Genomic DNA, 24,336 nt, shown 5'->3' on the forward strand with positions numbered 1-24,336 from the left:
TCAACATGTATTTTACATTAAAAGTTCAGCTCTGGACTGATTTAACCATATTAGGTGAAAACAGGGTTTTGTCCACAATAATTAAACCATTCTAGACCAGAGCCTTTAAATTAGGTGATTCTTCTTCTTCAGCTCCCGCTTACTTGTGGGGTTCCTCAGTGGTCCATCTTTGGTCCTCTGCTCTTCATTGTATATATCTGGCTGGCATCTTGAATACATTTTCGGGAAATATAATTTCTCCTCTCCCTGTGTTGGGAAGGATATCCAGGTCTACCTACTGACCTTAATGTTTTACATTAAGGTCAGTAGGTAGGCGGGTACTAGGTGTTGCTTCGCTCCAATCAGCTTGGAGAGTCCTCCTCTCCCCAAATGCAATCAATAGGAGCAATCCCATATTGATAATGTGCAGAACGTAGAGTGCCACAGATTATCAACCTGGCTGGCCAGGTCGAGGTTCAACAGCCTCGAGTCTAAATGATCACTGGTTTCTAAATTGTTAAATCTCATCTGCATAAGTAAAGAGGCTCCAGTCACCAACCAGGTCCAGTTAAAAAAGTAAAATGGAGGTGATCGGTTTTTCGCAGTTACAAAAACGATAGAATACATTACGGATTAATGTAAAGTTTGCTCAGCCTCCACAGAATTGAATTGCTACATAAAACTCATGTTTTTACTTTACTTTTTGATTCCATTTGTGTATGAAAATTTAGATTGAATATATGGTATATATGAAATGCCCATAGTCTATTTTATGATTTTTTTTTTTTGGTAATTAATTTTTTCAATCTATTTGATTGAATCTCATTTTGTGTTATTTACTTGTTTTAGTTCAACTGTGCACTTTGGTCAGCTTTGGTTGTTTACACTCATAATTAAACAGACTAGATGCTCATGATAAAACAGATGCAATCTTTTAAAAGGACAAAGGAAGAAATAAGGGGAGGAGAGAAAAAAAAAAGCCCTTCCGTTGAATCTCCCATTCAAGCGTCTGGTATGCGTGTTGTAAGCCGGGAAACAATGTTCAATGAATGGAAGACACTTTTGCCATCAAAGAGTGTGCTGGATGTGGATAGCGGCATCCTGAAAACAACACGTGTGATCTGTAGAGGATATGGTGGAGGATGTGTCGTTTGTGCATCTCCTTCTGTGTGTTGCTTAGTGAGTACTGAAAGGAATCTACACTTCACATCTCTTCACAGTGACTGGTCACAGTAAAGGGGGGGGGAGTGGTCAGCTCACAGTTAGTGTTTAGACCACTTTAGCAAGTGGTTGGGGACTGATGAAAGGCGAGCACATGCAGTCCAGCACCACTGACCTAAGGACACGCTACCTCAAATTCCTGATTGCTTTCTCTCCACCTACCAAAGAGAGGTTTAAAAAGGAGTCTGCAGAAACTCCAGAAAGCTTTTTACACTTGGATGCAGCTAGGGAAAGACCTCCTATAAGAGAATACTAAAAAACACTGAGAATCCATCGCTTATCTTTTGAGCAAAGAATAATGAAGATGCTACATGTGGATTTACTCATTATAGGTTTCTGCTTTGGGCTGGGATCCCAATACGGTGTTTTTGGCAAGAGACAGTATCAGATCCAAAACGGCCCGTGTAGCTACACTTTTCTGCTGCCTGAGCAAGAAAACTGCCAAAGCACCTACAACTACCCGGATCAGAAGGATGGACCTATGGACGATGAGTCGGTTCAGAGACTGGAACAACTGGAGATGGGAATGGAGAACAACACGCAGTGGCTGCTTAAGGTAACCCTGTTCATAATATCCACCTATTCAGGAATTTCAAGGGAAAAAAAGGTGACTTGTGTGTATTTTTTCAAGAAACGGCAATGCTGTTTGATTGACAATGTGATTTTGAAAATGAGTGAGAGGTAACATTTATAATGGCAGTCCAACATTTTTTGTCTCAACGTGCTAAATAGTTAATGAAAGCCTAAAAAATTCTTATTCATTGTGAACCATTTCCTTTGTAAAGTGAGGAGAACAAAAAAGCTTGGAAGAGGCACAAAGATCCAGCACAGGTGCCTATATGCATGAGGTATTCCTTCTTCTGTCTACTGAGGTATTTCTTGAAAAGATAATTCACTTTAGGTCCTCTTTTTTTTTTAAGAGTGAGATTGATGGCTAGAAAGAAACAAAATGAGCCAGAAACATATAAACAATCTTGCATAAAATTAGTTTTGGTTCATCCCATGAGAACCAATGGACAGCCCAACTCGCTCACACAAACTCAAGTGTTCCCTGGCATGTCAAAGCAAGATCTAACAGCACCTCTTGTGCACCTACAGGGTACATATGTCAAAGAACACCGTTTCTAAGAAGACGGCTGTGGATTGATAATGTGTCCACAAAACCTTGCTGTATGTGTAACAGATTACTTACTATGTTCACATCTGTGCAGGTATAGGAGTATGGATATCTCTCCAAGTAACAAATATGCACATTAGTGATGGGAATTATGGACTTTAATTATACTCCAATATTTAGTGGTATTTCTTGCAAATGCAATGAAAGACTTGTTGGCTATGCATCTCTCATTGCATTCGACTAACGCCCCACAGACACAAATAAAACTTTTCCCATTACCAAATGCACCAGTGACGTTGAATAGTGCAATTGTACCGCTAAACTGCACACAATAATTGCACTCAATCTCAAGATCAAATGTAGTGATATTTAAATGTGATGTCATGAGACAGATGGTGGGAAATTAGTCAAAACATCAGGAGTGATAATCATAATCATACTTGCAAGTTGCAAACATCATCAATTAGAGTTCATCATTATCACAATAAATTACAACAACTGATTCAATGATTCAATCCCCTATTCCTACTGCACATGACAAAGAATAAGATATCAAAACTATAATGAGGTGAGAACATTATGCCAAAATTTGGAGCACCATTGTGCAGGTTTATAATTTACTGGCTGCATTTTACAATGCATTACTGTATCAAATGTCCTATTTTCCAAATAAAGATAATTAAAAATCCACCATGTGTCGAATAGCTTCTGAACTTTACGCAGATGGCCACTCCTAACTACATCCAACATTGTATCTTACTTCAGAATGACATTAACTGGTCTGATGTGTAAGCCCGTTTAAAGGATAATGGTTATAAGGAAAATATATTTGTGTCCTGGTAATATCAGATTTAAAATTACAAGCTGTTCAGAATCAGATGTTAGTCGATGCAAACTCTTTCTAATTCAAAATAATGTAGAACGCCATCTTATTAACACAGTTGATAAGCAAGAACGCTCTGTGAGACTGACAGTAGACATAGTGGAGCATAATATAAAATCTGATATGCAAGTTGTTTTTATTGGATAGAAAACAGGGCAACTGTTTCAGCCCCATAAGACCCTGGGGCTCAATGAGATAGTAAAGAGCACTGAATGATGAATTAATGGACGATACATTAGGCTCACTTTAAGTAGAGTGGCTCAGTGAGGTTGTAAACCTCTTTTCTGGACTGCACTCATGGATGAATCAACAGAGGGATGAAAGAGCGGCACAAATAGCTTCAAACAAATTCAGGTCCAAAGCAAAAACACTAACAAAAAAATCATCACCAATCAGTCAATTAATTTGTCCAATGAGTATTCATTGCGCCAACAGCAGATGACAGCCAAGACAAAAGAAGTCAACATGTCTTGTGATTGAGGAACTCCGTCATTCCTCTCTGATGCTTTTCAGGCACTCGGAGTAAACAACTGATTAGATCGCAAACTGTCAATCGGACATCCTGGACACAGCTGAAAAATAATAACGCTCCACACATCTGAATGTACATAAACAAACCAGGTCCGAAAAAAAAAAAAAGGAAAAAAAAAAGAAATCACAAGCGCTTGGATGAAATTCTTCTCAACAGTGATAAAGTTTTGGTGACACACTGATGAGAGGAAGAGAATAAAAACTTGGAATAAGAACTTGGTGTTGATGACAGAGTCCTACTGACGCTGGTTTCCAGTTGGACTGTAATGAAGGATGTAACTCCTCACTCAACACTTCCATCCTGTTTACGAGTCGTGTGACCTGATTGCTGCTCAGGAACACACAGCAGGAAATAACTTAATGATTAGTTTCAGTCTAAATCGGGCCTTTCTGTAAGGTAGATAAGAACAAATATGGGAATGTGTGGAGCTTACGTCACAGCTTTAATTGATTTATATTCTAAACTTTTTTTTTTTTAAATTTGGTTTCATCATGGCTGCAGGAAAGCATTGAAACGTTTCGTCCTTCCATAGAAAAATGAAGCAAGTGAAGCTCACTGACAGAACTATGAATTTTCAGTAATATTAGAAAACAAAAGCAGGTAAAAATCAATCAACCACCAATCCTGCGAATATCGATGTATTTTTTTCCTATCAGCTGTATTTCAAAGATTTGTCAGTAGTAATGTTTAATCCTCTTCTGTTAAAAAAAACAACAATCCAGATTTATTAACAGAATTTAGTAATCAAAACATACTCACCTTGCAATTCTTTTAAAAGATGGCTATTTTGTAGGCGCCTGAAAAAGGCATGGGCTGGTGTGTGGTTTGTTAGGGCATGATAAGTTGTAATAAAATACCATTTTGTCTTGCTGTCTTATTGAAACGTGTGAAACAATTATTCTGACTGCTGCTAAAGTACACCATACTGTCAAAAATATGCTTTCAGTCAAATAAATCACTGAATTCAGGTGGTCCTTATGATCACTTCTATAGCCACAGGTGTATAAAATGGAGCACCTGGCCATGCAGACTGCATCTGCAAACCTTTGTGAAAGAACAAGCAAAAACATCTTTTCTTTAAGATAGGGTAAATGACAGCAACAACCGGGGGAGGGGCAGGGTGTCTATTCAAAAGTGCTTTAAACTAAAGAAACAGTAGGGTGGATTTTATTTGATTTAGATTTTTTTATAACAGAATGACAACTCTTGATGTACTGAACGAGTAGATCTACAAAATGTGTTCTGATGAGGCTTGTTTGTCAGATTAAGAGTACCTTTTGAAAATAACCTTTAAGCAGGTATTACACATTGTTTTTTATGCTTTTTAATCAAGACCACATTTCTGTAAAAAACAGCTTTTTATTGTTCTGATGTGATATACAGAGGCAACACAGGGGCACATCTGGTAGCACTGTTGCCTTGCAGCAGCAGAATCCTTGTTTCGAATCCCGGCATCGGGTCTTTCTACGTGGAGTTTGCATGTTATCTGTGCATGCGTGGGCTCTCTCTGGGTACCCCAGCTTCCTCCCACTGTCCAAAAACATGACATGGTCAATTGTTCGCGTTAGAATTGCCCTAAATTATTAGGTGATGGTCTCAGCACAGGTCCAGTTTTATTTTTATTCCATTTGCTTTAAACAGAGAATCCTCATAATTAACAGAAATAAAGGCTTAAAGGTATACTATGCAACTGGGGTTGATTTTCCAGCGAGGCTCCCCCCAGAGGGCGAAAGTAAAAGAGCACTGTCATAAAGATGCTCAGCTGTTCTGGTTTCTCCGTCAAGCCAGGCACGGTTGTTTTGAGCTTAGCAGACAGGCGAACGCAACGAAAAGTAAAAAAAAAACGGCAGTAGCTACAAACAATGACTAACACATTGAAAGTATGAACATCAGGCTTCCCGCAGCGCTATCTTGGCGGCCACCTCGCCGCGACCGCCGCGGTAGCGTCTCGCCAACATTAAAAAATAAATAAATAAATAAAAAATAAAATAATAATAATAATAAAACTTGATATGCTTGCATGTTTATTTGACGTTAACACGCGGTTCTTTGTTGTTGCTTTCGCGCATGCATATAGTGAATAGCAGGGCAAAAACACGGAGTTCTCGCCGTAAAGCAAGACCGACTCTCGCGGTCTTGCACGAGACTTCTGAGCCTGTGGGTGCGGGCCGAGAGCTCTTGTGGGGTACCGCGCACGAGCTATTTTTAGAAACACAACGTCACGATGACGTCACATCACGTGGTACGCAGTGGGGCAAACTCCGGAAAGCCGCCGTTGTTTTGCTGTAAAAGAGACGTGCGTTAGCCTAGGTTTTACTTTCCAAATCTAAGACCATGGTTTTTAAACATTGTTGCTATGGAACGTGCAACAGCGACTCGAGGTACGTTGATCGGCCGCATATGAAGGATGTTTTCTTCAAGACTGCCAAGGAGAAATGTGTGCGCTGGGACCGGGGCGGTCGGCTTACACAACAGTTCAACCCGGAAAAAGTTACCAAATTCAAGTACATATGTAGCAAGCATTTTGTTGGAGGAAAGGGCACAACCGAAGAACATCCTGACCCAATTTCAGCGACATCAAGTCAAGGTAAGAGTATTTTGGTGGCCGACATGTTAATAAAGTAGCGCCTGCTACCATGACAGCATATAGGCTATCATGGTAGCAGGCGCTAACATGATAGCCTGCTACCAGGATAGCTTACTCAAAAACATTTCAAATGAGACAAACATTAAACATATACCCATTCCTGGACGGTGATTGCAAACAACAACAAAAAAAAAAAAAAACGGCCGACACTGCCATGATCGCCGCGCAGGAAAAAAACAACAAAGCTTACCGTTCATCATCTCGGCCAGTTTTCCAGTCTTTTTAAGCCCTCGAACCTCAAGCCATCGTTTGAGCTGAAGGTTGGTGTGTTCTTCGACAGTGCGACCAGTAAACCGTGTGCCTGGGACATCGTCTTGGGAAAGTTTAACGGCTGTAAAGTCGGTCATGTCGCTGGTTCTGTTGCGCTTGTAATAGCTGGGTTATCCGTGCTTTCTCTCCTGTATGCCCTACCTAAGCGGCAAAAGGGGCGTTGCTCTTGAGACGGTGACGTCACGTGCGGTATTTCCCCCACAGACCACCAGGGCGGCCGAGAAAACCTTTGTTCGACCTGAAATTACTCATTTAATCATCCAAAACGGTATGGAACACATTAACTGAAAAATGTTGCATAGTATGCCTTTAAAAGCATCAGTTTGTAATTAATCTATATTAACGCGTTTCACTTTGTGAACTGAGTCACTGAAATCAGTGGATTTTGAATAATATTCTAATTTCTTGAATGCACATGTAGTCTGACTGTGGTAACCAGCCCATGCCAAGCCTGCAAAAGTCCAAATGACATCTGTTCCCTGATTTACCCCCCCAAACAAAAAAAGAAAAAAAAGATGAAGACATGAATGAATGCTAAGACTGTAGATCATGTGTAGTAAGAACATTTCGACGATTCTTCCAAACTATCCCAAGTTAACAGCTTTTTTTAAATATCTGTGTTGCAGTTGGAGAACCACATACAGGACAGCCTGAAGCGGGACATGCTTCAGCTCCAGCAGACAGCCGTACACAACCACACGGCCACGATGATTGAAATTGGGGCAAACCTGCTGAGTCAAACTGCTGAGCAAACAAGGAAGCTCACTAATGTGGAAGCACAGGTGAGGCTGGACAATCTGTTTTTTTCCCCCAAACACATTGCGATAACATGCAAAAGGCAAAGCAACATGCGATTGTTCAGCCTTCCTGTTCTGTGCGAGCGAAAATTCACTCAAGTGCTCTCAGTGACACGCCGCTGTGAAAAATATAGCTTCAGCATGTTAAAAAATAAGCGATGGAGGAAAAACAGGCACGACGACGTCAGTTTATTATTGTGGCCGCACGTCAATGACCCTGTGTGAGCCAACTGTACAGCATTTCCTGTTATTAGCACACTCGTATTCCCAGAGAAAGGGGTCTATCAGTTTGTCACAATCAGACATCCGTCTGTTCAAAGACATCAACAGCTCCAATGGAGACACACAGCCAGGATCCGTGTAAACAACCAGCGTTTTGCTGAGTTCAGTTCCTCCGAACTGGGAAATTGGTGGCAAGGTCAACAACCCCAGAGTTTAGTTCAATACATTGGAGTGTGAAAATATGCGGGGTTTCTGTGGTTTGCCCTTGTTCAGGTACGTCTGGAGCGTTGCAATATGGCTCGGCTTTCCTGTGCAGCTTTTCCATTTTGCAAATCTTTATTAGTTCAATCTAGATGTGCAAACAGGGACTTGAGTGTTCAACTTGATAACACAGCTAAATGTGGTGCTTTCGTCATTACTGTTATCACAGTTGCATGCACTGATCTGGAGTTATTGTTTACATTATATTCACAGTATATCAGTGTTTCATTACAATGAAACACCTCATGCTTTCAGTTTAGAGATCGACATATGCTGTTGTTTCTGTTGCTGGAGGTCTACTTCGATTTTTCCTCGAAATACTGCAGGGTGTTAAAATATGCCTTGTTACTTCGGTGTTAGGTAATCCATCATACAACTCGACTTGAGCGCCGGCTTCTTGAAAACTCCCTGTCGACCAACAAGTTGGAAAAACAACTCATTGTCCAGACAAATGAAATCAACAAACTGAATGATAAAAACAGGTGAGGAAATGAAATCAAAAGCTACGTTATTATTCAAATCATTGCCAACAAATTGCCGGTTGAAGCAAAGCCAGAGTGGCCATTTAAATTGTTTTTTTTTTCTTCAGCCTACTAGAGAAAAAAGTGCTTGAGATCGAGCAGCAGAGGCAGGTGGAGCTCAAAACACTTAAAGAAGAAAAGGAGCAGCTTCAGTCCTTAATACTGAGGCAGACGGCCATCATCGGGGAACTGGAGCAGCAGCTGCTCAAAGTCTCCTCCAACAACTCTGTGTTACACCACCAACAGCAGGAGTTATTGGACACAGTGAACAGCCTCATACAAACATTATCTACTGGTTCTGTTCGAGGTGAGTTGAAAAAGCAGGTGGGAGCTTTAACCAACAGGTACTGTTAAAATCAGGACAAGCATCTGCCTTTAAACCTTCACCCAGACAACACACATTCCCTCATGTACCATAAAACGTACAGCTATTTCCATATTTATTAGCACCCCTGCAAAAGATCTGTGGAACGATTTGTGTGAAACTGGGATTTTATTTTAAGGCGGTTTACTTATCTTGAGCAGAAATATCAATAGGTGTGGTAGGCATCTATTTAAAAAAGTAGTTAAAGAATATTACCACTAACTTTAAATGCAGCTGTTTAAACCAATTCAGTTTTTTTCTTATACTCCCTCAGTTAAAAGAAAAACACTTTATTTCAACTTTGAATACAAAGAACATACATACTGATATTATATACTAAATATTTGCCCAATGACTCGCATTGGAAGAAAATGGCAACAGCGGTTTGAATCCTAAAACTGTGTGAAATTGCCGTCTTTGCTGCCTCCGTTTTTTTTTTTTAATACCCAATACATAATTATTTGTTAGCAGTCTTGATCACTTTATTGATAAAAACAAGATAATGATGATTTAGGAGCGACCAATCAACATCTAGTGAGAGCACTTCTTTAACGCAAGATAAAAGTTTCATTAACGATACTGATGTGTGCATTAATGAAATTAATAGGTTTGCTAGCTACATATTTTTAAAATAATGTGAGAAATGTTAAGCATTGCATCTAAATTCTTTACAATCACGTCATGATTGTACAAAACCCCGCCCATCTGAACTCAACCATTATCAACCAATAGCACTCAGGTCCAAAATGGAAAACTGTCTGGAGAAACTGGTACTGGGTGCCATCCCAGCAGTCGTCGGCCCACAGCTGGACTCCTACCAGTTTGCATAAAAGGATAAAAGGGGGGGGGGGGGGTTGGATATAGAGCCAATCTTCCTCTACATCCTCTCTAACAATCCTGGACACTTTGCTTGGGTGAACTTCACAGATTTCAGTTGTGCTATTAACACAATTCAAATACACCTGGTAGTCAGTAAACTTCACGTTCGCCAATTCTCATTTCCCCTCATCCACTTCAAACACAACTTTTTCTGTGCTGTGACAGACATCAGGGTGTCAGATTTGGCTCTACCACATCTCATTTCACAATCATCATCATCGATACAGGTTAATCACGAGGCTGCCTTAACCCCTCTCCCATCACCAGGTTTACAAATATTCAGAAGACACCAACATAGTTGCTCTGCTCTCGGACCAGCACTCTTCGTAATGTCACTTAAAATAAAGAAGTCATATTAGATTACCCTAAAAAATACCACTTCACCTGCTCCCCTATGCTGTATATTGATGTCCAGCCAATTAGTATTGTGGGTCATTTCGATTACCTTTGAATCAGTTTTGACAATAAACTGAACTTTAATGATTACGCCACATAAATAAACATTGTCAGCAGAGAACCCAAGTCATCCATAAACTGAGATCCCCCTTCATCAACTCCTGCTTTGTGCTACTTATTTTCCCATGCTTCCTATCAACAATAAAAATGTAAATTTGAAAAGCACTTGTACATGTTCTAAAATAGTCGCTCTTTCTACTTCCAGCCTGCCAGTCCTTGTTAACACTCCTATCACCCGCAAAGCCCGTGTTGATTAGTCACAACTGTCATCATCCACTACAGTCACATCTCACACTCCTCCCCTCTGGTCCTTGATTCAGGCAGATATCCTTTAAAACATCTTACTGGAAAAAGCTTTGTCCCCTCCTCCATCACAGCTCTTAATACCCCCCAGAAGACGTTAATAACAATGTCTTAAACGTATCATTCATGTCATGCCCTCCCCTTGAACCGTATTGTACGTTTTTTTGTTAATGATTGGAGCAGCCAGTGAAGATAAATTTCCCGTTGGTGACAATAAATGATTAAGAAATCTGATAAAATAACAAAGCGTATGTGTTCTGCAGAGCCCAAAATTGCCATGATGCAAGATACTCCGACCACATACATGGACTGTGCTGCTATCTACAAGTCAGGAAACATCAAAAGTGGCGTCTACACTCTCACAATCCCCAACACCACCACAGAGGTTAAGGTAAAGTATCTTTAGCTTATTGTTTAAATATATTTGGAGCGGAGAATGCACAACTGTATAACCAAACCTAAGAAATATGGAAGTATACCTAAAAAAAATTCATAGACCTATTCTATTGGCTGCTGGTAGATAATGTTCCCAGATTTCTCATAATGATATGCAATCTTAAGCTAAAACTGTGATCTCCTTAGAAACCTTTGAATTCTGTTCCCAAAACAGCGTCTTGATTAAACACAAACTAGGTGGCACCATCGCATTAAAAATAAGCATCACGTTTTAAGTTTCAGTGCCATTGCTGAACCTTCAATCACAGCACTTCTCGCTCCCTTTGTGTCTGAAAAGGCTTTCTGTGACATGGAGACAGAAGGAGGCGGCTGGACGGTACTACAAAAACGCTTCGAGGGCCGTGTTGACTTTCACCGTACGTGGCAGGAGTACAAAAAGGTAGAGGCAATCAAGAAGAAATTCTTTCCTTAGAAAAAACATAACCTAGGCTACTGTTTTCACTCTAAATTTACATGCCGGTGGCACGACTTAGTCTGGGACCCTGACCATTTTCCTGAGTTGGTTTAGTCTGCACAGCCAGAGGTGATTCCTGAACACCGTTTTAAAAAGAAGAACCAAGCTGTGCGTGAAAGTAGAAGCGCAGGCTCCCTGGAATTGGAAGTCATAACAACATCAGCCATTTGCCATCATTAAAGGAACTGACTTAACCACGGTGTATTTATTATTTCAGTCAGCACATCTAAAACTGTGCTTTATGACATGCCATCATCAAAGAGAGTGAATGATCTCTGAGACACGGCGTCTAGTACTGATGACTCTAAATGGGATAGAAATGGGCCAACAAGATGCTGAAAAGATCTATAGCCCCTAAATGCAGTCATTATAAAAACCCTGCTCATTTATTCTGACCCTGAAAGCTTGCGTAGACGGAGAAGATCAGTGCCTATGTTTTGATGAAACATGTTGGGGGTGGGAAGGGGGAGTGGGTTTGTCTCATTGGAAACGACTGAAAAACTTTGATGGTTTTATTTAAAGAAGAAAGAAGAAAAAAAATGAAACAATGCCGTCGTTTTGCAGCGCTTTCACACTTTTTGATTACATTTCTTTTGTGCGTTTTTCAGGGATTTGGAGAACCTGCAGGTGAATACTGGCTGGGAAATGAATTTGTCTCTACACTGACAAATCAACAAACCTACAAGCTAAGGATCCAGCTGAGCGACTGGGAAGGAAACGCTGCTTTCTCTCAATATGATCAATTCTCTCTTGACGGCGAAGCACAAAATTACAGGTTCGTTCTGGCAGCTTGGCAAAGATTTTTTTACTAATACAATGTTGATTAAGTTTAGCTGCAAGCAAAAATAATGAAAGGTCATGAAGCTCTTTACCGTGACACAGAAGTCTACGTGTAGTCTGACAACAGCGCTTTTGAAGTGTGTCATCTGAAGACAATTACTATAAAAACACTAAATCCTGAGGACAATTCATGATCAAAGAGCGAGATAGAAGCGCAGCATAAAAGCTGATGCTTTGCAATTATTCTGAAGAAATTACTTTCTTTGTCAATATTCAGACATAATTTCAAAATTTCACCAAAGGTAGATTGTGCCATGTAAAATGTAAAATTTGTGCCATCTCGAGCAACATGGAAATCAAGTTCACACATGACAATCTCAAGTAGTCCTATGGGTTAAAGATCTTTTAATGACTTGATAGACGAAGACTCAGAGAGGCTGTAATAAAAAAAGCCAGATACATTTTTCACTTCCCCCCAAAAAGTAAAATTCTTTTGTCTAGACTTAGGCTACGTTCACACTGAAGGTCTTGATGCTCAGTTCTATTTTTTTTTAACTGAAAACTGATTTTTTTGGAGGTGGCTGTTTAAACTACTATCGAATGTGACCGTCATCATTCCTCTGAACGGTTCAAGGCCGCAAAGTGACCCGCATGCGAAGATAACAGTAGGAGACATCATACAGCAGCGCACTGTTTACAAATGTAATTGTTTCTACAAGCGTTACATAAAGTTTTGTTTAAAAAAAAAAATAATTAAATAAAAGAACTGCGGATACCGGCTGGCATCTCTCATTATTATGAGAAAGCTGTTGCGTAATGGGAGCCGACAATATTAGGACCACATCACAGCAAGACAAAAAAGGTAAGAAGAAAGCAGCACGGCCATTACCAATGGTCTTTTGTGGAGCGTTTTGTGTGGATGTGTAGTGAGATCCAAGACAGTGATGAAAAAGACGCGACATGACCGTTCAGACTGGACGCTATGAAAAAGATAAAATACATATCCAAATTAGCACCACATATGGAAGTGGCACAAATCGGATTTTTTGGGCGTAAAAAGATCGGACCTGGGACGTTCACATGTCCATGAAAACAAGACGGATATGGGTCGCATTTGGGCAAAAAGATTGGATCTGGGTCACATTTCCCTGCAGTGTGAACACAGCCTTATTCCTGATTATGTAAAAGAGTCTGGAAACAAAAGGAGCCCTAGCCTTTCCTCCCATTAAGGCAACATTGTTTTAATATCACAGCTGACAAACAACGAGCGGCACGTATGTTAAATGATCTACTGCAGGTTGGCTACATGTGCAGATAGCCTGACTAAACATTCTCAGTTACTCTATAAAGAGCAGAATGACAAGAACGTAAATTATTATGCACGATAATCAAACTTCTACCAACATTTTTGCTTACTCTGTGTATCAAAAAAGAAATAAATACATGCTATTTTAATACTAAAGCTGCACAATATTAGAAAAACATGGCACTACGACAGGCATATCCAACTGCAGTCCCCGAGGGCCTGTCTCCTGCTTGTCTTAGATCTGTCCCTGCTCCAACACATCTGATTCAAATGAATGATTTACCTTCCCGGCCTGTCATCAAGGTCTGCAGAGGCCTACTAATTAGGCACTCGTTAGTTTCAGCTGTGCTGAGCGAGGACAACATCTGCAACATGCAGGACAGTGAGCCTGGAGGACTGACTCTGGACACCGCTGCACTACGATATCACTTTTTCAATACTGTGATATCTTTTACAGTTAATCCCCCATCTTCCTCACTTTCTTCCTATCTTTGCAGCTCTCCCAGACCTTTCCGTTGTCTGTCGAAAGTCAATTCAAGTGTCCAAATACTTCAGTGGAAAGTCAAAATCTAATGGCGCGGCACCAGATCATATTATAGCCTACGCAATATTGCAGCCAAGCAGTCCTTTGTGATTGCAAAATTGCACACAGTTAAATTATAATGACAACCGCAATCAGTTGTCAGTCTGGTTTATTGTTTTAGTGAATAATTTTTCAATAAAGAAAATGGAAACACATTTTTCATTTTTATTTAAGGTTTTCATGCAAATCCCATGATGCCATACAACCAGGGCACATTTACTCACCATCCTATGCCTAACAAGTTTTATGAACGATCATTTAAAATTTCACCCAATCAAGTCCTAAAATAAATGCAGAAAACTGTAAACGCTGACCTACAGCTCAAAGGCAAAACATGTCATCGTGATTCCCCACACTGACGTACTGGCATCAGCCCAAAGAAAGTCTCATAAAGCTGGTCAGAGTTTGAAAAATAGGAAACGCATAAAATGTCATTTATTGACATTCAGTCTGAATATTTGGCAATAACAAAACGTTCATGTGGGCTGGGAGAAAGTAGATTCTCCCTTTGAAATTAACAGACAAGCTTTCCGTTGTTTTTTATGCTACTTTTAAACCTCGTGGTTCAAAGAATGAATTGCACAAAAAATGAATAAAGAACCCTTTTCATAAAGAGTGCTTAAGAAATGTCAAGGAAAAAAACAAACCAAACAAGTACATAAGGAAGAGATTAAAAACTGATAGCAGGATTTCATCCTTTAAACCCAACCAATTTTGAGAGAAAAAAAAAAAAACTATACATGGACAAAGTCTTGCCTTTTGAGGAACGGTAATCACAGACTTCCTCCTCCTTTTCCTTGATTTTTTTTTCTTCTCCTTTCTACAGGATACACCTTAAAGGCTACAGTGGAACAGCAGGCAAAATAAGCAGCATTGGGCAGCCAGGAAGTGATTTTAGTACAAAGGATGCAGACAATGACAAATGTGTTTGCAAGTGTTCACAACTGACAACAGGAGGTGAGAAACACATTTTTTGTAAACACTTTATGTGACTGATTGATTCTGCAACCATATATATATATATATATATATATATATATATATATATATATATATATATACATAACATGTTTGTTAAGCAGGGTTAGCTTCTTGATATGAAAACAATCCCACTAACACAAATCCTGGCACTAGCCCCAAAGTCTTCAAGGACGTTTTAAGGGCCGGTGTACTTTTGTGGCTGTGTCAAAGAGCACAATTAGCTCAGACTTAATCACTGATCTGCTCATTGGGGAATTCAACACTGACAATAGTTGACATTAACAGCCTGGGAACAGAGCTTTTCCCTCACTCCTCTGGTAGCTAAAAAAGTCCTTAACAATCCCCCTGAAACTGGCTCGACTGCTAGACGTTTGTCTTTATCTGAACCCGGGTCTGCAAAGACAAGTTCAGAGTGATTAAAAAAAAAAGGCAAAAAGTTGTATGTATGTATCAAATTTGTATGTAAATGTGAACTGGGTAGATCCACCTCCCAATGTCATACTGTCAATTAGTCCAATAACTACAGCATTAAAGAACGACTTCACTTTTTTTAAACAGGAGACTCTGCTCTCAAATACAGTCACTAATGCACATTAGAAACAGACACGTACCAGTTGTTCTGGAGAGAGAGAGAAAAAAGAATATTCTCTGAAACTGTCAATAGAAATGTCAACGCAGGCCTCATCAGCTTGAGCTGCAGAAATACCCTGTAATGATTTTGGTCTGATAAACGCCTGATGAAAAAGAAGTGCTGGGATGAATTTAATAGGGATATAATTAAGTAGAATGCGCCTCATTATTATCAGTAAGTATTTAATAATCAACCCCTACATGCCTAATATTACCAGACCGCTGCTGAGCTATCAGTGATCAAGCTGCAGTGACAATAATACTTGGAAACTAAATAAAAGAATAAATAAATAATTTTTTTATTAAAGCTAGGTTCCATGATTAAGTGATTGAATGATCTTTTAAACATATAAATAACCTAATCTCAATACAGTTTAGAGTAAAGCTCTGACTACTAAATCAATTGCTTTCTTTACCGTTAAAGCTGTACCAGAAAACAACAACAACGTTTAGTATGAAGTAAACTGGTATCTGAGCAACTACAAATTAACTGGATTTTTATTCATCGGTCTGTAAATTTGGAGCTTGTATCTGGCATTAATTGCCCTACATGTTTGTTTTCTGACAACGCTCCAAGTCTTACTTTCTAATATAAATGGCTGGCTTTGCTCGTCACCGACGCAAATTGTTTTTCATTCATCAGGGTTTTTTTTTTTTTTAAAGTAAGACAGAGAATAAAACTTCTCAAATTCTAATAGTTTATAAGCAGTAAATTTCTTATCAGGTTTGGATAAATCTCTTGGCATGTTAGTATTGGGGCTGGATATCGATTTAAATTTCAACAATCGACTCGAGTGTGGTTCTCAAGATTGAGAATAGATTCTTTTCAATCCGATCTAAAGTTGAATTGGTGGTATTAAAAACATTCGTTACCCGAATTAGATAACTGTGTAGTAATGCAAGACATTGATACTAGTATTATATTAAAATTCAACATCTAATATAATAAATTAACAGTAGTTAATGGTGGCTGGAAGGACCAAACCCTCTCTCTCAATGTTAAGACAATTGCTTTCACAAACATGTTGTGCCCAAACAGATCCAGGGTAGAAAACAGCGGAGACCAGACATATCTACAGCTGCTATTTGGACACTATCCTAGAGCATTATTAAAAATATGACATTAAAAATGCATTTCCAGGAGTGTGAGCCAGAAATTCACAGTGGAATTTTTTTTAAATTTTTTTTTTAAATCGATCTTTGGTTACACTAATCGAGTTTTTGGAATTAGTATGAGAACCGATTCAGAATTTGATTTTTTTTTTTTTAACACAGACTTAATTAGTATAAAGTACTATAAATTGCTCCCAGAATCTCAAAACAACTCCAATTACTAAACAGTGGAGCACTTTGTGCGAAGGCAAAGTTGTTGTTTAACTGCTGCCACATTTGGGCTTTGGCCGCTTATTTTACATTTACATACATAGTAACTGTCTTAAATAAAAGTAAAGCTGAGTAAAAGGTCAAAATATTCTAGCAGCTTTAGTGAAGGTTTGATGAATTACTTTTTTAGATGACACTTTATTTTCCATTGCAAGTAGTTTCACACAGCAATATCATTGGTGGTGCACCGGGTGCAACTTCCTCCTTTCGATCTCCTGTGTAAATAATACTAAACGTTTGTTTAAGTAAGGCCACAATGGAACATTTTAGAAGAAGGGTGCCCAAGTCCAGCTATCGTGTGCTACTATCCTGCAGCTCTTGTCCAACATACCTGAATAAAATGGTTGAATTTCCTCGTCAGTATACCGTCATTCAGCTCTGCAAAGGCCTGCTAACGGGCCTTTCATTTGGTTCAAGTGTGTTGGAGAAGGGACGCAACTGAAAGCTGCAGGATGGTGGCTCTCAGGAACTGTGCTTGGGTACCCCTAGTTTAGATGGTTCAAAAATTGGCGCCAGCAAAAACCGCTGAGGCACTTCAGAGATGGGAGGCATTTTAAGATAAGTTTGCTTTGGACTTGACTGCTAGCTTTGGCCTTTAGTACCAACGTATAAACGTATATTTCATATAAAAACATACCAAGTATGTTTTTATACGAAATAAAGAAACCGAGATAGTCATATACTCATTTAAAGGTAGAGTCCGCAATATTTCCGGAAGTTTCCCCAAGTCCCTTTTTGAATAAATGAGCAACATCTTACCTTGCTATTCCTCTCCTCGGGGGAATCGACTTTAAAAAAAACTCCCAAATCCACTCTGGTCTTATTTCTTTCTACTGAGGCCTTCCTCTTCTCATAAACTAGAACACGGTTCGCTTCTTGCTATATTCAAAGTATTCAGTGAGAGCAGTGGAGCTACAATGAACAACTAACGGCTAAGCTAACACCCATATGAGGGTGATCAAAACATTGTTCCTTTAAGCCAGGCCAATACCAACCCTAAGTACTCCTCGTTACAGAGGAGTGGACCAGTTTCGGTTCAATCTGCTGCCTTAATGACGTTAATGACCGCCCATTACTAAGGGGTGGACCTGTTTCGGTTGAATTTGCATGTTATCTAAGCCATTACAAGGCCTTTGTTAGGCAGCAGTATAAAGCTTGTTACTCCACATTACACCAGACTTTTTGAAGAAAGCTTCCTGGAGAGGAAGCGAAACGTCTTCAACTACGGAAAACAAGTCCAGTTGCTTTGTTATTTACTTTTTTTGGAATGACCATGACCTGGATGACTGAGAATCTCCACCAGCGCATCACAATGATTGGCATGTGGGACAACCAATAGATAAGGTGATAACCCCGGAACTTGAGGGAGAGATGGGGTTAAGGTAGAACCAATCTTCTGACCAATCACTGCCCTTTGGTGCAAACGGCAGTGATTGGTCAGAGTTTTTACACAGAGATCCACGGTAATTTGTTAACCTCCTTTTTCTGAATACCTAATGTATTGACTGCTGTCAGGATGAAAGGACCATTTCACCCAGTATAACGAAAAGCGTTTCTGGACAGAATTACCAAGTATAGCTTTAATCACAGTAGTGACTAAAGGGACACTTATTTGTTAAAAAGGGAAGCCATGTTTCCCGTTCAGACGTGTACGTGTTGCTATTAATGCATTTTTGATGTTCCAGGCTGGTGGTTCGATGCCTGCGGCCCATCCAATTTGAACGGGATGTATTACCAGAATGGCCAGAACTCCAACCGCTTCAATGGAATCAAATGGTACTACTGGAAAGGCTCGGGATACTCGCTGAAGTCAACTACCATGATGATCAGACCGACAGACTTCTCAGCCTTGCTTTGAGCCCACGTTCATTAAGGGAAGCGAGACAGATAAGCTGCCCAGAAAACACCTGTACCAAAAATCAAGGTTCCAGAGGAAGCCAAAGCACTTCATAAATGTGTTTCTGATTAAATTTGTCCTTATTTATGTCTTTATAGGTTTGATCTCAAGGGTTTGTGCACATAGAAATGCAGATATACCTTAGGCCTAGCAGTTATATTCTATTGAGAGGAAACGAGAAGCCAGCGTAAAAGTGAGAAACATAAATATATAAGTTATCCTTTAGCACAATTTAAGTATTTGCCCAACTGTGATTAGAATATCAGCTGATGAAATTGTATAGACCATGGTACAAGACGCAGATTAATAACTGGCTCAAAGGTTTTTCTTTTATGCATTACAGATGTTTTTACACATTAAATGTTAAATCCACAAGAATGTTTTTCTACAGATCCATTGTTGTTTTTAACAGAATGTATGTACATTTGTTGTTTAATTTATATGTCCATATTAGGGATGGTATTTAAGTCTATTACATATTAAACTAAGTGTTAGAGTTTGAGTTTATTTTTTTTGACTATGTCTATGCAAACAAACTCAAGCAAATGTATTTTAATATATTCTGCCATAGCTCCAGACATTTCCATACATGACAATGCTTTTGCATTAGAACGGTATTTTGTGAATTATTTTTGTCTTGAAGGAGCTGAAATTGTGATAAAGATGGCAAGTGTAGTTTATTTTCATTAATTAGTTTTAGAAGCCTTTTCATTACTTAAGCTGAACACCGTGAACTAGACCAGACTTAAGCTTGCTTTGTGTTAGCCGACACACAGACCAAGTTCATAACTCTAAACTGCTTCACACTTCTGGAAAATTGTCTAAGTTGTCAAGTGAAATATTTTCTTGGTTTTCTCAAGTGCAACATACACAATAAACTTAAATTGATCGAAATCTGTGTCATCGTCCTTTCTATTAATAAACCTGTCTAACTTAGCATTTGAAAATGATTAACAGAAATAGTTTCTTTTTAACTAAAAAGTAATGTAACTTTGTTAATATTTCATCTGTATCTACTTCCTATAAACATTTTCATGATAGATAAAAAATTGGGTTGACAGGAGACTAGATTTATATTTTGAAGTTGCAATGTAGAACTGCTACCTATTTAAAAATTACATGTTTAGAATTCCATATTAGATTCATTCAGACTCAGCGGATCCTAGATTAGTGGACCATGCAGTGGTGAACTGTCAAAGATTTTATGCCACCGCTTAAAAAAACAAAAACAAAAAAACAATGCTTTTATACACCAAACCTTTTATGACTACACTGCAAAATATTCACTTGGTGGTGTTCTGCGGAATCCTGCACAATTATTGACACACCTGGTAAAGACACGTACTTAGCCTTAAGTCTGGTTCACACCGCAGGATTTTAAAAAGTCGGACAATTTTCAAAGCCTGAGAGTCACCAAACGTAACGATAAAAACTGTAGATATAGCAGGCGTGCTTGCTCAGGATCATTCAGATGTCAGAAGGGAAATCTAGCAAAACCTCTCAGGATTAAACGTGAGTCCAGAGTAAATAAACATGGACGACAGGGAAAAACAACAGTGATAGTTTGTGGATTAATTTTAACAGAGAAAAAAAAAACCATTAAAATAATTTAACCATTGGTTAAAAGCGTGGATAACGGGGGGCTCTACATTTGCTGCACTATGATATAGAGGTGGGCTGTTTTTTTTTCCGGGGTTTCCCCTCACCTCGCTTTCTGATTGGCTACACATGTCAACAGGGTGCATGCTCGTTTCTCCTCAGGGAACAACGCAACATGTTGAATATCTCCGATTTGAGGCCGGAGCGGACCAGATCACTCCTAACGCACCACACCCAGCAGGAATATCTCTTAAGATTATCTGAAGAGCGAACCCGACAGTCTGGACCTGTCAGAAGGAGAAGATCGGTGCGAAAATCGGGCTAAAAATCCTGCTGCACAAACTGACCTTTACAATACTGTAGCTGGTTGCTATGGAGACTTGGTAACCCTAGGAAACCACTCTGTCACAATTCTCAGCCTTTTTTCCCCTCAGTTTACATTGTTTTGAACTAGAGTTCTTTCTTCAGGTGTATTTTCTTACAGCCACATACTAACATTGGCATGTTCTCTTGTGTTTCCCACTGTGAAGAGCGGCTGAGACACGTGGGCCTCTATGTTAAATTTGTACCCTAGAGAGCTAGCCAGCAACCTTCCACCCTGCTTGCCCCCCTGTATTCAAATACATTGATAAAATACAGCAGCCTGAGTGGAAGTATCTGAGTTTATGACTTTTTATTGCCTCCACCAAGCCATATTCTCACTCATATTGTCACCACCAGCTGCAAGTTATATCAGCTTCTCATAATGCAAAAAAATTACATTTTTTATTATTTTAGGATTTCATTGGTACATAAACTTTATCCCTTGATAGACAATACTTTTTGTATGGCTTGATTCTAATTACATATCAAGTTGTCAAAGATTTTGGCAATGGCTCATACAGGTAATGTTGTTTTCTCACAGGGACAGGACTAAGCACAACTTAGGATCTGCTGCATTACTAGACTGAACAATTCTTGTTTTGCATGAAAGGAGTGTATTTTAACAATGCATCAACCTGGATGCCCAGAGGACGTTCCGCTCATGTGAAGGTTTGAAAGAAAGGATATTCTAGACTTATGAAAGTGGAGCTTGGGAAGAGAAAACACCTGCATCACATACAGGATGCTTCAGGAAAATAATACGCTGACGGACAACAACTAACAACATTTAATCAGTTTTGTTCTCAAAGCTTGATTTAAAAAAAGTGTGTGGTATGTCTTCTTTGACTGGAAAGCTAAACTGTAAAGCAAAAAAATAAATAAGCCAACTTAATTATTTAATACTGACAATTTGTTTTTGAGTTCAGAACTTTAGGTGTTATAAATATGTTGGTGTTTAGTGAGTTTAACTTTGGTAAAACATATTTACTAAATAGACATTTCTGGAACTTATTTTGACTCTTACCAGCTCAAATTAGAGTGAGGTTAAGGTTAACTCACTTTAACTATTACTGACACTTACCTGCGCAGCAGGAAATTGGTCTGAAAGCTCATATGGCTCCTCTGGAATCCACTGCCTTTGCTCCAAACACCACAGAATCTACTCACAAATAAAACTTAGGTTAGGCATGTTTAAAAGATCTTTGTTCGGTTTTCAGAAGTGTATTGTACTGGCTTCTGAACATTTCCATACCCATTCAAAAGACAGGATCCAGCAGCCACGTGCTATGCCCAACAGGATGTTCAGAGTGCGTCTGTGTCCCCCAGACACTACATGAGTTGTGTTTTCACATACTCTGTCGACGATTGAAAAACCACCCAGAGCTTTTACCACCTGCACCACAGTCTGCTGCTTCCTGAAGGAGGTGGAGGGGGCAAACAAAATCAGAAAGAAACAGTTAAATGTGTTGTCTGTCATGCAAACCACGTCATTTATGTGAAAAAAAAAACTGGCTTGTGTGAATGCTTATATTATTATTGGGGCAGACAACCAAGAAGAACTTACTCAGTAGGCATGCTGGTCATGACAAGTGTCCTTGGAGCCTGAAACAAATTTCAATGAGCAAAACAGAAGACAGGAATTACTTTAATCATAGAGACAGGTGCATCTCAATAACTTGTCCTGTCACTGGATTGTTAATTACTTTAAGTAACCAATTCATAATGTAAAGCCCCAACTTTATATAGATTTATTGCACACAGACTGACATATTTCAAGTTTGTTTTGGATGATCATGGCTTACAAAATTAAATAATTGGAGTATCAAATTAGATCATTAAAATATATTTTATTACAGAGATGTGAGCCTACTGAAAACCATATTTGCATTAAATACTGCATCAATGCAGTGTGGCAGCTTGTTGGCCAATCAAGTACAGCGATAGCATGTTCCTTAAAGCAGGTATTTTTGTCTTTTCTTAGTTTGGGTAGCCACTTAGTTCTGCTGGAAAATAAGATCACAAAAAAGCTTGTCAGCAGAAGTAAGCATTAAGGGCTCGAAAATGTCCTGGTAGAGGGCTGTGCTGCCTTTGGACTTGATAAGATGCCGTGGCATCCTGAATCCTCACAGACTGCAGAAATTTCCCACTGGACCTGAGGAAACTTGGGTTCTGTTCCTCTCCACTCTTCCTCAAGATCATGGAAGCTTGATTTTCAAGTGTAATGCAAAATATACTTTCATCTAAAAAAGATGACTTTGAACCACTGAGGAAGAGTTTGTTTTCTCCTTAGCCGTGGTAAGACGCTTTTGATGTCATCACGGGTTCAGATGACTTAACCCAAGGCATGTGATGGTAGTTTACCATGTCCTAAATTCATCTCTGTTGGTGGCTCCGACTCCAGCCACAGTCCAGGTCTTCTGAATCTCCAAGTCTTAAGTTGGCTTTGCTTAACGAATTTCTCAAGGCTGCAGTTTTCTCTGCTTTTTGAGCAAAACGTTTCCACCACACTTTCTTCCTACCACTCAACCATCCATGAAAATGCTTCTTGATACAGCACTAACAGCCAGCTTCGTTAGCAATGACATTTTGTGACTTAGCCTTCTTATGGTGGGTGTTAGGTCTGTAGTCAAGTCTGTAGTCTTCTCTGTGACTGCATATGCCATAAATTACCCAAGACAGCATTTCGACTAAAAAACACTTTCTTTAAATATTCAAATTCACTGCAAAACTGTTTGTTTGGTTTTCATTATATGTAAACTACAATTATCCCACTTAACATAAGCAAACACTTGAATATATTATAATAGATTCTTGTTTTTATTTAATAAATGAAAAATGAACATTTCAATGATACTGTAATTTAATAAGATGGAACTATCAGTTTTTATAAAGGATCTCATTCAGTTCAGGTAAAACAGTGTTGCAATAATACACAATTGTGTTACATGTTTTGGTCAAATCTAACTTAAATCAATTAAATGCCTCTTTTTTGTTTTGTTTTGTAAGACCTGAAATTAAGGAGTGAAACCCTTATACATCAAAAATCACTTTAATAAGTTCTGGATACATAAATAAAGCAAAGACACAAAGGATTAATGCAATAAATAAAGAACCTTCTGAATCACTGAAACCAAATTGTACATCTCTTCCCTGATGCCTGCAGACCATGCAGCCACATAGTTTGGCCCAGCTACAAAGAGCTATCATCAACACAAACACCTCAGCGACAGCTACAAACAGGACCACCAAGCCCTTTTCCTGTCACACTCTGCTATCTGGTTTACCAGCTGGATGTCAGAGGTTAAGGCCTGCTGAGGACAGAGGTGCCAAAACAGTACACAAACCACACCCATGCCCGTCAAACACCACATTATTCCTGACATGGCACGTTAAGAAGTCACTCAGATGATAACGATGTCGCTGCACTGCTGCTTCCCCTTGACGGCTCCCAG

General features: G+C 39.2%; 2 protein-coding genes across 3 annotated transcripts in view; one reads left to right on the forward strand and one right to left on the reverse strand.

Annotated features, from left to right (window-relative positions):
• Positions 1-24,336, reverse strand: part of mcph1 (microcephalin 1) — a 50,343-nt gene that overhangs the window by 11,576 nt on the left and 14,431 nt on the right. For both annotated transcript variants that reach the window (XM_012877984.3, XM_021324173.2), the window contains exons 11-13: positions 22,449-22,486; positions 22,137-22,299; positions 21,966-22,043 (exon numbers count right to left, since the gene is read on the reverse strand). In XM_012877984.3, the coding sequence (XP_012733438.2) occupies positions 21,966-22,043; positions 22,137-22,299; positions 22,449-22,486 (279 nt within the window). The remainder of the gene's footprint in view (positions 1-21,965; positions 22,044-22,136; positions 22,300-22,448; positions 22,487-24,336) is intronic.
• Positions 1,248-19,816, forward strand: angpt2a (angiopoietin 2a). The gene is made up of 9 exons (XM_012878013.3): positions 1,248-1,756; positions 7,276-7,431; positions 8,290-8,411; positions 8,519-8,757; positions 10,716-10,843; positions 11,186-11,287; positions 11,971-12,137; positions 14,858-14,988; positions 18,711-19,816. Exons 1-9 carry the CDS (start codon positions 1,499-1,501, stop codon positions 18,881-18,883), a joined length of 1,476 nt encoding a protein of 491 aa, XP_012733467.2. The 5' UTR covers positions 1,248-1,498; the 3' UTR covers positions 18,884-19,816.

This window comes from Fundulus heteroclitus, chromosome 22 (assembly GCF_011125445.2).
Source record: "Fundulus heteroclitus isolate FHET01 chromosome 22, MU-UCD_Fhet_4.1, whole genome shotgun sequence".
Classification (NCBI taxonomy): domain Eukaryota; kingdom Metazoa; phylum Chordata; class Actinopteri; order Cyprinodontiformes; family Fundulidae; genus Fundulus; species Fundulus heteroclitus.

What these genes read in the sequence shown, in the direction of transcription:
- angpt2a (XM_012878013.3), top strand. Translation starts at nt 1,499, where the DNA reads ATGAAGATGCTACATGTGGATTTACTCATTATAGGTTTCTGCTTTGGG. An exon ending in ATCTACTGGTTCTGTTCGAG is followed by an intron (nt 8,758 to 10,715) that starts GTGAGTTGAAAA and finishes TGTGTTCTGCAG; the next exon opens with AGCCCAAAATTGCCATGATG. An exon ending in CGTGGCAGGAGTACAAAAAG is followed by an intron (nt 11,288 to 11,970) that starts GTAGAGGCAATC and finishes TGCGTTTTTCAG; the next exon opens with GGATTTGGAGAACCTGCAGG.